The following is a 17,183-nucleotide window of genomic DNA, read 5'->3' as shown; positions in this document are numbered from 1 at the left end:
TTACATTTCCGTTTATATAAACAACTCATTTTAAGCAAAATATTATCCATTGTGTGAGCCATCACTGATTCACGTGTAATGTTTGTTTCAGCTATTTGTTTGTATTGAACGAGCGTTTATTTTATGAGTTGACCTAACTACAAGGTTGTGACATAAGGGAGCGTACAGATCAGGCGAATGCGCCTGTGTGTGAAAGGCTCACGAGCTGCACACGTGCATTAAGCCGCATACTCTCTAGCGAGCTGTAACCGTAAACGTTGCATGTGTTTCGCACGTTTCGTGTGTAATCATTTTAGCGAGTGAAGACTTTTCACATGTACACTCCAGAACTTCGTTACTGTATCTGTCACGTTATAATTACGGCTTGGTGAGGATTACCCGGCATTACGTTGTGCGATCTGGGCCTTGTCACTTGGTAACATTAAAAAAAATTAAAGAACTGACATTCGAAATTAACGTAGGTACCTAATAGATATTTAATGACAAACACATATTGAAGTACCTATTTACATTTCCGTTTATATAAACAACTCATTTTAAGCAAAATATTATCCATTGTGTGAGCCATCACTGATTCACGTGTAATGTTTGTTTCAGCTATTTGTTTGTATTGAACGAGCGTTTATTTTATGAGTTGACCTAACTACAAGGTTGTGACATAAGGGAGCGTACAGATCAGGCGAATGCGCCTGTGTGTGAAAGGCTCACGAGCTGCACACGTGCATTAAGCCGCATACTCACTAGCGAGCTGTAACCGTAAACGTTGCATGTGTTTCGCACGTTTCGTGTGTAATCATTTTAGCGAGTGAAGACTTTTCACATGTACACTCCAGAACTTCGTTACTGTATCTGTCACGTTATAATTACGGCTTGGTGAGGATTACCCGGCATTACGTTGTGCGATCTGGGCCTTGTTGTAAGTTTTCAAATATGTAAACGTAACTATCGCGTTTGCGTTGAAGGTTTTAATTTAAACCTTATAGATATAACCATAAGGCTTTATTTCTTAAGTTTTTTTAGCATGAATTCTGAAATAAATTTGTATAGCTAAAAGCTACAAAAAGAAAAACAAAATTGAAAATTATTTCATAACAGCGAAAGAAACTTTTTAATGACTCTATCGTTTTCGTTCAGTACCTTCAACTTTTGACTGGTGTCAACGTCAAATGTGGAAAAATAAAGAAAAATATTGGTAAAACATCCGGAAGACATGATGTTTTTCGAAAGGAAATTTTTCCAAGACTATAGACTCCGTTTTAAATTTTTTGTCCGTGGTTTTCAACTTGTCAATGATTCCATGTTACGTTTTTAATATATTCGGACAATTCTACGTTACTAACCTTCTTCAATATAAGTGGCCTTCTAAAAATATATTAGATAATAACTGGTAAACTCTCATTATACATAGGTAATGAATATGTTGTGTTTATCCCAATCATAATGTCATTAGATGCGGAGCGCGCGCAGTGATCTATTCATCGTTGAAGACTAAAGCGTAACATTTACTATCCTGCTTGTTGGACAATGATAAAACAAAGCTATATTTACCTAAGACCTATGTTCATTTTGTATGCTGTCTGTCGGTGTTGACCAATAAGCAGGTTGTGTTTGCCCCGCTTTACAAACGTGCTGAATAGAATTTTGTGCCTTAATATCCAATTTTTTTTCTATACATTATATCGAATTATTATAATATTATTATTATTTTTAATTAAGTTACAAGTTCTCACTCAAAGTATTGTGATAGCAGTGACAATCAACATAGTAATGTTAGTAAATAATTCTAGAATAACAAGGTTGGGTCTAAAATTATTGACCGCCTCAACGCTCGTGGTTCTTTGCGCTGGACCAGGAGTTGTGCGGCGATTTTAATAATCGGTACGCCATATTACTAAAAAAAACTGTCACTCAAAATCAGTTGCCTTCTGCAATTTTTATAACGTGAGGCGTGTGTGAACGATAAAAGGCGCGGGGTAGCGTACAATCTTTAATACCAAGTTTATCTGGAGAGGCACACAAGCCCGTGTCAAATTTTTACACGCTTTCTTTAGGTACTAATTCTTGACATTGACTTTCTACCTTTATGTACAACACACATTGTTAATATAATTAAACATTGACATACTTTTCAACTTAAGGTTATACATTTATATCTACTTCGTTCTGTTTTCTGTATATGCATGAGTTTTTGTATTTACAAAAAACTGACGATGACTTACTGACATGTTGGCCAACAAAGAAGGGTATAAGTCTCGTTTTCAAAATATCTCGTTTCGATTGTTTATTTGAGACGAGACATGGCTATTGTTTTAATTCAATCTTTGAGCAGTCAGAGCTTGTAATTTTATTTGTGTTTCTTTTGCTATACATATGATGTGAACGGCTAATTCAAAGACCACTTATTGTTGTACCAACCGAAATCGTCATAGGTCAATACTTATTGTAAAATAGACAACGTGGTCATACGTAAAGTTTGCTTACACTTCATAGCCGTAATCCTAATTGTCGAAAAAAAAAAATATTCCGTGCTATGGGCGTAACAGGCTGAAACTTGCAATTCGACGTCGTAACGCTTTATTTGCGTGTAAAAGAGATATTTCTAATAAAGTTGTCGGGCAAGTTCCAATAGACCGACCAAGCTCTCGTACCGCGTTTGATTCTCTTTTTCAGAATCAATACAATCTCATGCTTACCGCCTGTTAAGCATAGTTGGGTAAACTTCAAATAATTAATTCGAAAATTACCTGATATAATGTATTTACTTTTACTATATTTGTTGTTACATTAATAGCTATCATCCTCATAATTTATTTATAGAGCCGAAAACATGAAGTTTATTAGTGTTCCGTACCTAAAGTATGTAACAACCTAAATTGAAAAAAAAAAAAAACCCACTTATGGATTCACTAATGTGTTTGCCTGCCCTGCCACATCTGATTTCTTTTTTAAACTTTTGATATTACAAATTCATGTAATTTTTTTATCCTGCTTTTCATGTATGACAGTGAAAGATTTCTTTGATTTTACCTTGAAATCGTATGTTTTACGGATTTCTACAGTTAATTTTCTAATGTTGTCCGACAAATCGTATTGTAGATGTAGTACCCATGTAGCATGTAATAGTAGTGTAGATTGTAAACAATGTATTCCAGCAGCATGTGAAATAGTAAATAATCGGAATACCTATTAAATTGTACACTTCTATGCTTGTACTCGTTGTCGCATTGTAGATTGTAATTGTATAATGCCTGTGAATGGTTTTTGTAGCGTTGTTTTATGAATGTAATTTTTGAACTAAACTTTTTTTAACGCATTACAAAGGCCACGGCGTTGGCGATAGAGGTCTACTTTTAACCGACTGTCTTAATGAGGGTTAATGTTTTCGATAATTTCTGTTTATCGCCAACGCAGTTGTTTGAACTACTTTCGCTTAATATGATGACTGTTTCTTTTTGTTATTCAATTGTAATATACATGTTTATTTTTCAGTTCAAAAAATTGTTTTCTGTCCAAAATTATTATTTTTGTTTTTTTTTGTATATTTTAATGTTTATTACATTACGTTTTTCACATTTTTCAGCTACGTCCTTCGGCAATTCGGACACGGAGAACTTATCAAAAACGTAAGAAGTATTTTTCTTGCAAATAGTTTTACTTATTCCGTTGATGTTGAATTATACTTAAGACGTCATTCATTATAGCGCACATCCAAATTAATACCGTCACTAAACGACAATCTCGCTTTTTCAAATTTAATTTTATTTTCATGAATTTTACGATATTTCCGAAAATTGACTTTTGTGTTTAGCGACTCTCCATATAAATGGCCGTTTAGTTTGTACCAATGTATAGGTGTGACGAGTAATAATTTTTCTTTACAAATCCAGATGCCAGAAAACCGCGCCCTATCTGGCTTATGCAGCGGCATTATCGAAGCGTACGACCTCTTCGGCGTGCCCACGGCCATAGTCGTTTTTGTCGTCGAGGAGGTGTCCTATAACATCTGCGACCAGCGATTCCACGAGTTCGAGATCTCCGACAAACGTCCTGATATACAGGTGACCTATTTGAAATGAATACTAAGTTCAAATTTACCAATTGACAGGGACATGGAAAAAGTATCGATACTTTTTGCTATCGAATACTTTTCCTTCCGATTCCAATACTTTTGTATTCGATACTTTCAAGTACTTTTTTTAGTACTTCTTGACAAGTATCGTATAGTTTTGACTAATTCCTACTTAGGACACCTCATATCATAACGCAAGCCACCTTGCGATTTTTTTTAAATGGCAACCTTCATCACAAATGACTTGGCTGTATAGTGTATGCCACCATTTGTTTCTTTATGAGAATGAAGAAAAATAGTTACAAACATTGGAATTAACATACCTGACAATCATTATATTTGAGTACCTCGCAATTCCGGCGAAGTTTGTTCCTTCTTCAAAACGTTTGTTCTCAAAAGCAAGCAATACAATATCAAAAACGAGAAACAGACTGTTACCAAAAATATTGATACTTTTGTTTTGATACTATGTCCCTAATTGCATTGTTTTTAAACATGTGTAACGCATTACGAAATTTAAACCGATCAATCGCATAGTATTATTCAAAGTGTCTTGTCAACCGTTTGCCTGGTTTTAATTCACAAATTTGGAAATTCTTTGTTTATTAATTTTAATGGCATCTCGCAACATCCTGGGTAGATAACGGACTTCTTTTGCAAGGACCTGGGGTTTGTCAAACTTCATTGAATGTGTAGGTTTATCCATGACATGCTCGCAGACTGCAGACTTGTTTACGCGACGGTGTTTGACATCAGCTATATGTTCTTTGACACAAATACTTCGCTTCGTTTGTCCAATATAAGAGAGACCGCACTCACAGTCAAGCTTATAAACTCCTGCATCCTGTAAGGGGATGTTACATTTCACGGGTCTCAGGAACTGAGAAATCTTCCTCGGGGGCTTGAAATAGGTCTTAATAGATCCTCCTCTCACGTAAGGTAAAATGGCAGATCTTCCCTCGACTGTTGGTTGTTTCACACAAGGCCTGCGGCATTGGCGTGGAATCTTCAACTTATTCCCATGTAGGACTTGCTTTATATGCTGAAGTTCCCCTGCCAGATGATTACTGTCGCAGACACCATGTGCTCTCTGAAACAAAATATCTTAGTACTAAAAGAATTAATATGGTCCAAGAAAGAAGGTATGGTATCTTTATGTAATATTGTGAAAGTATTATCAACGTACCGTTTGAAAGTTTAGCCTAGCTAGAGCCATGGATAAAACTCGCTCCTCGAAGTCTTCCATGAAAATATCGGCAACAACGGTAGATACCGGAGAGCCCATCGCTATACCGTCGATTTGTAGGTAGAATTCATTATTCCACAATAGATAGCCTGATGTTAGGCAGTGTTCTAATAATTCTGCATATTCAATGGACATATTATGTTCCCTTAGCTTTCTACGTACAATTTCAATGCAGTCTTTTACTGGTAGGTTAGTGAACAGCGACTGAACATCAAAACTGACCATGGTGTCATCATCAGTTAACCGTAGATCTTTGATTCCACTGATGAAATGGTATGAATCATTCACATGTGTTCCCTCTCACTGGTGACAGTACCTTTGCCATGTGTTGAGCCAGTTTGTAGGTTGGTGTGTCAATCTGGCTAACTATGAGACGGAGTGGGGTGTCAGCCTTATGTATTTTTGGTAACCCATACAGTTTTACGCAGCAGGGCACAACTCACTTACATGGAGTTTCAGCGTATCGGAGTTCTTAGATATTAACTTTCAAATTATCTATAAATTATAATAACTGCCTCCGTGACCGAACGGTTACCATGCCGGGCTGCCACGCAGAGGTCCCAGGTTGGATTCCCGGGCCGGGAGAAATATTTGTATGGCCTGCATTTATTTCTCTCGTGAGTTTGGGTGTAATTTGTGGTTGTCTATGTGTGTGTCCATGGCACCCGCGACACAGGGTTACCCTAGTGCGGAGCTATGTTGAGTGTGTGCGTTATTAAAAAAAAAAATTGGCACATACATTCCGAGAAACTTACTGGTGCGAGCCCGGATTCGAACCCACGGCCTCTACTTGATGGTAGGTCCAACCATTAGGCTACCACGGCCTCCTTTCCTTTAACCTATCCGAACAGTTAAGAAGTAGAGCTCCTTGTGAAACAGTTAGTCCAGGGAAGTACTGCCACCTTACCTATTTCTGCCGCCAAGCAGTAATGTGAGTATTACTGCGTTCTGGTTTGGAAGGGTAAGGGTGCTGGTGAAATTACCGGCACATTGGACTAGTCAACTTATGTCTCAGGGTGACGGGCTCAGTAGCCCTAAAGACCTTTGCGATTGATAGCTCTGAGTGGCACTGCAACTGTTATGTATAGGCGTGTCGCTTACCACGAGGTTCTCGACTTATTCGTCCCGTCATTTGTTATTATAATAAAAAGTTATAAGCCATATAACAGGTTTTTCCAAATTACATTCTTATTTTTAGTTATCTGTTTGGTTCTTTCAATCATGGTTTGAAGTTATAATGTATTTTGTTACAGATTTATCGAAAAACCTTAACAGAAATCCATCAGGAGGCTGATCTTAATGACAAGAAACAATTGATTGTGTAAGTTATTCCTATAACATTTTTGTTTATACTTTGATAAATAAAATGTGTGTGAATTTTTTTTTATGATACGAAGTGGCGGGACGAACAAGTCGTGTGCATGGTGGTAAGCGACACGTCCGTCAACTGCAGTTTCAGTGCCACTCAGAGCTGTAAAACGCTAAAAATTTGACAAAAGTTATGTTAATACTGCACTAGAATACTGTTGTACAGGTGATCTCGTCGGCGATAGTGCAATTACACTTAATTAGCATTTGATTATGAGTCTCCATTTCGTCTCAAGTTCGGAGGGTCATTGCCACTGCGCCCATCACCCCGGGACATAAGTTGATAAGTCTCATATGCCCGTAATTTCACCAGCACTCTTACCCTTCTAAATGGAACGCAGTAATCTGCTCATATTACTGCTTGGTCGCAGAAATAGGTAAGGTGGCAGTAATAACTAATAACAGTAAGTAACTGCCTCCGTCGCCGGACTGCCATGCAGAGGTCCCAGGATCGATTCTCGGGCCGGGAGAATAATTTGTATGGCCTACATTTATTTCACTCGTGAGTTTGGGTGTAATTTGTGGTTGTCTCTGTGTGTGTCCATGGCACCCGCGACACAGGGTTACCCTAGTGCGGGGCTAATTAAAAAAAACCTGGACGACCTCTTTCACAAGGTGCTCTACTGCTGCTAATGTAATATCTCATAAATTAATCATCTAGACCGCGTTTTCTTCATTCTCGAATAGTCTCGAATAGTCTTTTAAAAACTTTATAGACTCTGTATTTTTATTACAGCGAGGGCAGACCGACGGCGGTGGTGTACTACAGAGCGGGATACGAGCCGGGGCAATATCCATCATCACGCGAATGGGACGCCAGGCTTCTTATAGAGAGATCTAAGTAAGTGTTAGAAGTTTCTTAACAGCATGTATCAACGTCGCGTTTGCATCTCGTAACCTAACCCACTTCTAATATAACCTCGCTATTAGGGAGTCACCACACTTATCGACACGGAAAACGCATTAAGCCGGTCAGAAAAATTTTTACATCCTTGCAATAAGAGCGTGGTCTTTTTAGCTATTATTTTATGGTCATTAATGTTTTTCTGACCGGCTTAACGGGATTAATACTTATTGTTAAGAATTTCTTCTAATTGATTTTCATTATTTTCTGTTTAAAAATGTAGCTAATTTTTTTTACAATCCATTAGGGCTGTATGCGTCTCACAATATTTTTGTCGAGTTGTGTTATCAATGGAAGAATAGCTGACCATCTATTGATTAAAAAAAAACAAAAAGCCCGCCATTTGCAAAATCCATTATTGTTTTGTTGAGAACCATAATCATTCATACTAGAAATAAACATTATATTTATTTCCTCGCAAATGTGATGAAAAACATTGTATGTAATACGGACGGTAAAAAAGTGCAAAACTCAAGTTATTAAAGCCTTCAGGCTTAGACTTCGGGCTTCTAATAGACCCTCGTTAGTAATTCCTTATTTGCCGTCCTTAATACACAATGTACTATTGGTGTACCACATGGTGAACTATTAACATATCTGGAATCATCGAAACGAGATATATCTCGTATACGACCCCCTGTAAGCGATTTTTTTATATCTTATTTAGTTTCAGTTTTATTGTAAAGCGAAATTACGCTGATTTCGCGTAATCAGCGTAACTGACATTATTCATAGAAAAAAAAACTTTAGGCGCCAATATCTCGAAATGCTAATGCGTTAATTATAGTGCAGAATTAGCAAAGCTTCTTTCGCAAACTAACCCTTCCGGGAATTGAAATCGAGACCTTCGCATCGAGCGCAATCAGCTTGCCATACAAAGGTCGTAAAACTAATCAAATATTATACATTCCAGTGCAATAAAATGTCCTTCAATCCATTATCAACTCGCGGGCACTAAGAAGGTTCAGCAAGCCCTAGCGGTGCCTGGTGCTTTGGAAAAGTTCATGGGAAGTGGGGCGGCCACCAGCCGCGTGAGGGATATCTTCACTGGATTATATTCCTTAGACTTCGATGAGAGCGGGGAGAAAGCCGTGGAAATGGCTCTCGCTGATGCTGAGCGGTAAGCATAACGAAAATTTCCGACAAATAATGGAATCACCACACTTTTCGACACGGAATATCATTAATGACGATCAGAAAAAACATATCAATGGTCGGAATAAAGTGTTCCAATTGAATAAATAAATGTCCACATATAGATACACGGAGTGACATAGAGTAGTTAAAACCACTAAATATTAATTTATTACTTTTGTCGAATTGAGAATTGCACATTTTGCCAATGTTCCCTTTATAAAATTTGCCCTTATGGGCTCATGTTTTGTCATTATATTAATTTTTTTTTATAATTTTTAAAATAGTAGTTATTGAGAAGAAAAATAAGAGCGAAATAGATTAAAGATTTTGTAAGACCGCCCAGGAAGTTTGTCGTCGGTATGTCGTATTTCCGAAATAAAAACCGATTTTGTTTTCCACCTAGTTATTTTGACGTTAACATTTGAATTTTAATTCAACGTTATGTTTATTTTCTATGGTTTGTTTACTTTCAAGTGAATTGTAATCGTTCGATTTTGGTTTCGAATTCTGTAGAAATACACTGCACAATTTTTGAGTAAAAACGCGTGTGTTCCTCAACTCGACATTGGCAAAACCACCGATTACTTCGATGGGGCCATAACATTTAAAAGAAGAAGATTTTGGTTTAGTTTCTTATTTCAACAATATATATAATATTATATAATATAGTACTCGTATATCATTGACATCGTCTCCGCTTCACTATGTGGGTATTAAATAAAAAGGTCGACAGAAACATGACATCACAAAGAGTTAATTAGTATCTGAAATATCATAGTGTCTAGATTTTTTTGGGCTTGGGTGCGTGCTACTTAGAGATTTTTTAGTTCAATATTCCAACTTACTGTTAAATATTTATTAAATTTAAATACATCTCTCGTGTCTAGTTTTCCATAGACAGTGTTTCCTAATTATCTGAACCAAAATGTATAATAATAACTGAAAATGCTCAAAATGTGATACTTACTTAGGTGCTGGTCTCTGTTGTCATTGTAATTTTTAATGTGTAATGAAGAATATTTTATTCATTATTCTAATACCATGGATCAGGTTTGTATTAAAGCCGCAGCGCGAGGGCGGAGGGAACAACATCTACGGCACAGAAGTGCGTGATGCACTGCTGCGCATGCGCCACAGCCGCGAGCGCGCTGCCTACATCCTCATGGAGAGGATCCTGCCGCCATTGGTAAGTTTCAGTTTTAGGACACCTTCAAATTAGACGCTTGTAGAAGCGGTGCAGAGGCGCCGCAGCCGCGCGTCTGTAGTGCTTCAGTAATTGTTGGTTCACTAATTGTGACTGCAGAAGTGGCTTGCGCGCAGGTCACGACATTCGCGTTGTAACTGCGCTCCTAAATATTGTATGAAAATTAGTAGTTTCGCCGCTACATAGTAATAACAACACACACACTCACTCACTCACTACCCCGCACCAGGGAAACCCCGCCTTTTTTTACTCGCGTGGGAAACCCTATATCGCAGGTGCCATGGACACACACATAGATAACCACAAATTATATCCAAACTCACGAGAGAAATAAATTTAGGGCATATAAATATTTTCCTGGCCCGGAAATCCAATTCGGATTGTTGGTTCCACTAGTGGGTCCAGTAGAATTTTCATAGTACTCATATCCCCACTACATAACATGAGTGGAGCTATTAGAATTTGTGAATCCTTTTGTCACCACTCACACATGACCATGATGTGGCAGACCAACATGGTAACCGTTCGGCCACAGAGGCAGGGACAGTGGTGCCGTTGCAGCGCTTCTATAAGCGTCTAATTTGAAGGCGCTCTTAGTAACAAAATTTTACATTGCCACATCGTCCCTTCGAACAGTCTTACGTCAAGTGTGCGCCGTCTAGTAACTCCGACGCGTGTCGGTTCGACACACGGCAGCACGCGAACAATCGAAACCGACACACGCATTCCTTCTCCAATAGATGGCGCGCGGGTCGCCCTAACCACGTGCTAACAGAGCAACGTCATTTGTCTATCCCGCCCGTCGTCTTAACATTTTTGGTGTAACTGAGAGAAGTACGACGTTGCTCAGCTTTCGAAAGCGAACTCCACTAACCGTATGTCAAAGTATGGCTGAGTAAAGAAAAAACTTTCATAGGTTTCTCACAGGCAAAAAACCCAAAAGCAACGATCGGCAAAAGCACATAGAGAACTTCGTAAGGTCTGCTGATTTGTTCTATTATACCACAAATGACTAGAGCCCGGCCTATAATTTCTCCAATTCAGCAACTTTACACATAAGTTAAACATCATAGAAAGTAGTCCAGTTTTTTTTTTGTATATTTTTATTATTTTATATTTTTATATATACAATATATAACATTATATATACATATATGTGTTTATAAAAATTTCACACGTTACTTGATATCTTAGAGGATGGAAAAAAATAAAAGAAAGGAGCTGCCCTAAATAATGAATGAACGTGCATACCTAAACAAAAATTGAACGAACAAATGGCGGATTTCTTTAGTGTCGTACCTTAATCTATCGATAAGCCATTATCGACATGCAAACATTTAATTAAAGTAGATCAATATTCCATTTGGGAATATTTTAGGTTATATGGGAATATCCGGGAATGTCACATGAAATTTTGAATTTATTGTTTTGCGTTTACAAATACTCAAATATTACGAAAAGTGTATTTGCACAGAAAAAATGTAATTCGAGAGTATATAAAAAAGATAAAACTTTGAAATATAAATCTGGAGATCTCCTATACATTTCCAATCTCAAGATTCATATTTTCATAATGAAGAAATTTTTTAACAGTTTCCAAATAGTGTAAGCTTTTTGTATTTATGCATTGGTATAGAATTAATATCTGTGACTGATTTAAGTGAATACTTAATGCTTCCATTTAATTTTGGAAATAGATGAAAGTAGTAATATTATCAATAATAAAATTTTTAACATACGCTTATTTGCTTAAAACATGGTAATAACAGGAGATGTAACAAAAGACAGTGTTAGTATAAACATGTTCCGCATATATTAAATAGTACGCAAATGTCTGATTATACAATGTCAATTGACTACTATTGGCCGAGCCCTTTGATTTGTGCAGAAAAATCGACACTACTCCGAAGTCAGACAAGTAGTCACAAGCGACTGCGAGTTGTGACAAGCCACGTCAAACGAGCTCTATACACGTTAGCGCTCGCCTTCACTCGGTCAGCTAGGCGAGTGACACCGATCGATGGCAAGGCAAGGCAAGGCAAATAGGCTGTCTATGCGTTGGTATTGGCCTTCACTCGGCAACGTTGGACCAACATGGTCATTGTATTGCTGGCTTTATAAAATAAAAATTTTTAGTAGTTAGAATTGTCAGTGGGAAAAAATGGGAAACGAGTGGATAATTTTGTTTTCAGGAACTGAGAATGTCTAGTAATTGAGTCTTGTTTATTCTAAATTAAATATAAAATTATTTACCAATAAACCTAATAATGGAATGGCATTATCATGTAATCTCTTACATACTAAATCTTCAAAATGAAGCGAATAAATGAAGATGGTCTTTGATTCAATGTTTATATTCGGCACTCCTATGATTGCCAACCATTCTTTTTTATTTGTAGGTTAACTTGAAATATTAAAAATAATAATAATAAAAACCTCGTAGTGATTTATTTTGATAACAGACTATCGATAATATGTACACTTCCAAGAACAACACTATCTCAAAATAATCGTTAACAACAATCATCAAAATATACAAACAAACAGGCAATCTGAAGAAACCAACGTAAAATTTGGCAAGATTTATGAATAAACTACTTAAATATGTCTAATTACATGAGATATTTGGGCTTTTGTGTGATTTATAGACAGAAAAATAACACGTGCCTGTACAATGTTAATTTGGGTCGATTTTAGCTTTTTCTAATGCTACATCCCGTAATGCTGCAGTGACGAATTTTTATTAATACTTAATTGTTCTCACTGTCAATATTTTTGTCTATTTTATTACAATACATGCGAATAATTCAATAAAACACTTGGAAATACATTTGTTTTGACATGTCATGTACTTCCCTTTGACAACCGTGTCATGTACTTCATGTACTGCGAAATGGACACGGTTGGCATTTAAGATGATGTTACGTATTTTCGATTCCCGTGTTTGCACAGACCAATGTAATGCTATCTCTTTTGGCTTAAGACGGCACGCAATAGTTAAACAAAGACAATAATAACATGTTTATGTTTTGAACATCGAAATGCATCATATACATATAACGTCTGATTTATATATGTCAACATAACATGTCCTTTAGTTTCCATAGTCTAAGCTTGATATCGAACGATATTATAGTTGGGGCCGACTCTAGTTTGTTTATGATTTAAATAAAAGCTACGGTTGCGTGAGATGCGCCAGAAAATATATTATTTACCGCCATTTCGCCAGTCCTAACATGCGGCTCCTGAAAATATCATAGAGAGCTTATAATGTGTATACAAAAGCAGTGTATGTAACTGTACATAATTAGGTATTAAAACGTTCGTGTATGTTTTTTATGAAAATCGCCTATAGGCTTTCATAAAAAATTGAAAAAAATTGCGTTTCATAAATCCACATTCGCATTTTATTACCTTTCATTATGTAACAGTCACATAAACTACTATTTTAATTTAATGTAGTTTTATTTATTTATACTTCAATCATGTACGCTATGTTCGCTAATGTGGACCCGGCAATATCAAAAATATCATGTAATAATAAGACTAATTATAAAGTTATGTGGTCATTTGTAGGTAGCAGGATATGTTGTGCGGCCCGGTGGTCCCGTGCCACCACCGATCACGGATCTCGTCTCCGAGCTGGGAATATTTGGAGTCATTATTGGGTAAGGACAATGTTTGCAAACATGCTATAGTAAAATGGATTTGTACAAATCTTAAAAAGTATAATATTAAACTCTTGGTACAATTCTTTGTTCTGATTCACAAAGATAGATAACTTTGATTTAAACTTTCACGACTTGCGTACTATTTGATTTTTTGTTCGGGACTTATCATGTATAAAACATTTTTTAATTACCGCGACCTTTCGGAGGTATTGCAATGGTCTGGTCCGTCATCTCGGAGGGACTGAAGAGGCGGGTGTCAACATCTATCCGTGCGCGTTTTTCTAACTACCCGCACTTGGTCTTCATTATTTATTTGTGCACTAGGGTTGTCCTTAGACCGACACAGAACACTCGTCGACTTGTCGAACGATACTTGATGTCGTTTACTTTTGCTGATGACTGGATCCCACGTCGATCGATGAAAGCTTAAAACCGTCGTCTCGGTTGCGTGTCGGTCTAGTGACAACTGTTGAATGCAGTTGCAATGCCGAGATAAACTTCAATATAATCATTGGTTTCATGAAGGGGAAATTGGCAGATAAGAATAAAACAAGTAAACATACTCACTTTTCAATAACTCTATTCACTTAACACTCACTTCCTTTCCAATCCTTTTTCCTCCGCTCCAGATAGATCGAGTACTCTTCTATCCTCCTATCTCACCTTTCCGCTTAAAAATTTCGTACGCTGGTGGCGCCCCTTATGAACTCGGTCTATCCTTCGCTTTACAAACTTTTCTGTACTTTTTATGAATACGTTTAGTTATTACAATTCTTAAGCATGGTAATGGGTCTATTATTATTAAACATAAGTTGAAATACGTAATTGTTGATGACACAACCAACTTTGTTGATGACCAAGTCCGGGTAGTTATAAAAAACCTCACACTGCTAAAAAATGCTGACACCGCCTCTTCAGTCCCTTCAAGACCATAGACGTTGCAATACTTCGGAAACGTCGAAGTGATCAAAATATGTTTTATACATGATTAAGACCCGAAACTAAAAATCAAATAAAGATAGATTAGCCCGGTATAGATGATATATGTCTTTCCCGCCCAAAATTTTTGACAAAATTAATAGAAGCAATGTGTTAAATGACAATTATAAGAAGGGTAAGGGTATTTTGCGAACGGGTGCAGTGGGAGTTCCCTTAGATTACTGCGATTTAATGCTCTGAGGGGACTGTAATTGTTATGGGTAAACGTATCGCTTACCACCAAACCCACGACTTGCATGAACAAGACGTGGGTGTCGTCACTCGAAATCATAAAAAAATCATTAAAGTATCGGCACGCTATGATGGCCGTTTTGACGTTTGTCCGCTCATCAAGTTTCGTACTTATTCATAACTACGTTGAAGGAGCTAATTTCTGTAGATTGTTGTCAGTCATCCAGTATATAACTAGAAATAGAGACGAAATGTCATTTAATTTGTTTGAAAACTATTCTGCCAAATCATTACTGTGACATTTGCGCTCCAATTGCCTTAACTGCCTCCGTGGCCGAACGTTTACCATGCCGGACTGCCACGCAGAGGTCCCAGGTTCGATTCCCGGGCCGGGAGAAATGTTTGTATGGCCTACATTTATTTCTCTCGTGAGTTTGGGTGTAATTTGTGCTTGTCTATATGTGTCCATGGCACCCGCGACACAGGGTTTCCCTAGTGCGGGGCTATGTTGAGTGTGTGCGTTATTTAAAAAAAAAAAAAAAAAAATTGGCCTGCCCAAATTCGAAACAATTGACACCCGTCAATTGTTTCACTTCAAATCGACCAGTTTAACTTGATCGTTGCTATAATGGGCGAAAACTGCATAATTACATATTTAACATTTACCGATGAAATACGATTCCGTTTGTTTTATAATTAGATGTTTTGCTGTTTTTCCCACACCACTGAATGGAACAGCCACCATTATTAGAGATATTATCTTTGATACTATCAATACAGAATATTTTTGGAATATACGGAGACGTATACACATGTTATTTGTTGGCGCTATACCATTTCAGTTTTCTAATCAGTGATTTCAACTCAAACGAGAGTTGATATTTAAAAATGATATAAAGCCCTTTTACCTGATGAGTTGCCAGGGATAGATGGCCCTTATTTCCTCTCTATTTCTGGTTATATACTCGATGTTGTCAATAGAGACATGCAGTAAAATTTATAGATGTATAATTTTACGACACAACTTTGTTTATTGAAATTCGAAACTTTTAAAAATGAAATCTAATATGATCGTCACTTATGGGATCGCTGGCCAGCACAATTTGTACCACCGACAAACTCGCGTCAAAACTCAATGCAAAACGAAGCAGTTTCGAATTGACGACATATTAAGTAAACAATTTTATTTTCGTTTTATTAATCAGCTACCCCTTGCAATACTAGTTATAAATCTAAAAACATAGATAGATAGATAGATAAAACGTTTATTTGGATCTACAGACACACATACATAACAGAAAAATATGTAATACAATAAAAAGGAAAAACAGCAGAGTAGCAGCACTGCCGAACACCCAGTTCTGTATGTGTGCTGTAGCAGTGCAAAAAGGCCAAAGCTCAGCGTCGGTGTTTACGTAGGAGCAAACCGGTGATTTTCAGCTATATAGATGCGGCTCGCATTTCATTATATTTTTTTCGATAATGAATTGAGATTTGACCTCACTATTGTAATCTGTCAAAACGGCCATCATGGCGTTATTGTAGTCAATAACATTCGCCAATTTCCATGAAAGTGTAAAGATTCCGAATCTGGAATATAATAAATGGTACTTTAATTGTATCGTGTTCTTTTAGGTTTTCGCGATGACTTTTTTGATTGTTTATTTCCTGTAGGTATTGTAATTGTTTATTGAATTGTTTTACAGAACCAAAGACAAAATAATAAGCAACAAGCAAGTAGGTCACATGTTGCGAACGAAATTGGCAGATGCGAACGAAGGCGGCGTCGCGGCCGGCCTCGGCGCTTTGGACTCGCCTTATTTAGTCGACGTGTAGCCTTATATAAAAAAACACACACACACAAATTAGGACAAGTTAGTTATAGACCTTTGACAGAAATTCCACCAAAGTAATAAACATAGTCAAAGGTTAAGCTGGTCAGAAAAAGTTTCATAGTCATGGTGATAAATGCGTGTCAGTAGCAGTAGAGCTTGTGAAACAGTTCATCCAGGGAAGTATTGCTTACAATTAAATAAAAATAAAAAAAATCAAAATATTTCGTACACCTTACCTATTTCTGCCGCCAAGCAGTAATGTGAGCATTACTGCCTTCCAGTTTTGAAATATAAGGGCGCTGGTGAAATTACAGGCACATGGGACTTGTCAACCTATATCTCAGGGCGACGGGCGCATTGGCAATGCTCCACAGATCTTTGTGACTTAAAGCTAGTGGTACTACAACTGATATGGTCAGGCACACGCCAGACTACGACTGCCCGCCTGCCTGACTGACGATCAAGTTGTGACGCACAACTTGATCGTCCCGCCACTTGGTGTCGAAAACCAAAAAATGTCATCGACGATTCGTCAACGACAAAACTTTAACAGCCTTATTGCCCTAGATATAAAGCCTT

At 37.2% G+C, this 17,183-nt stretch overlaps 1 protein-coding gene across 3 annotated transcripts in view; it reads left to right on the top strand.

Annotated features, from left to right (window-relative positions):
- The window catches only part of LOC113239765 (glutathione synthetase-like), a 53,249-nt gene extending 36,402 nt beyond the window's left edge, over nt 1-16,847 (top strand). For all 3 annotated transcript variants that reach the window (XM_026476875.1, XM_026476876.1, XM_026476874.1), the window contains 8 exons: nt 3,581-3,623; nt 3,888-4,058; nt 6,569-6,636; nt 7,420-7,524; nt 8,501-8,707; nt 9,775-9,910; nt 13,505-13,596; nt 16,476-16,847. In XM_026476875.1, the coding sequence (XP_026332660.1) occupies nt 3,581-3,623; nt 3,888-4,058; nt 6,569-6,636; nt 7,420-7,524; nt 8,501-8,707; nt 9,775-9,910; nt 13,505-13,596; nt 16,476-16,605 (952 nt within the window). In that variant the 3' untranslated portion in view covers nt 16,606-16,847. The remainder of the gene's footprint in view (nt 1-3,580; nt 3,624-3,887; nt 4,059-6,568; nt 6,637-7,419; nt 7,525-8,500; nt 8,708-9,774; nt 9,911-13,504; nt 13,597-16,475) is intronic.
- The last annotated feature ends 336 nt before the right edge of the window (nt 16,848-17,183 follow it).

The sequence above is a fragment of the Hyposmocoma kahamanoa genome, unplaced genomic scaffold (assembly GCF_003589595.1).
Source record: "Hyposmocoma kahamanoa isolate Upper Pololo Valley unplaced genomic scaffold, ASM358959v1 116, whole genome shotgun sequence".
NCBI lineage: Eukaryota > Metazoa > Arthropoda > Insecta > Lepidoptera > Cosmopterigidae > Hyposmocoma > Hyposmocoma kahamanoa.
This window is presented reverse-complemented; position numbering and strand designations above follow the sequence as displayed.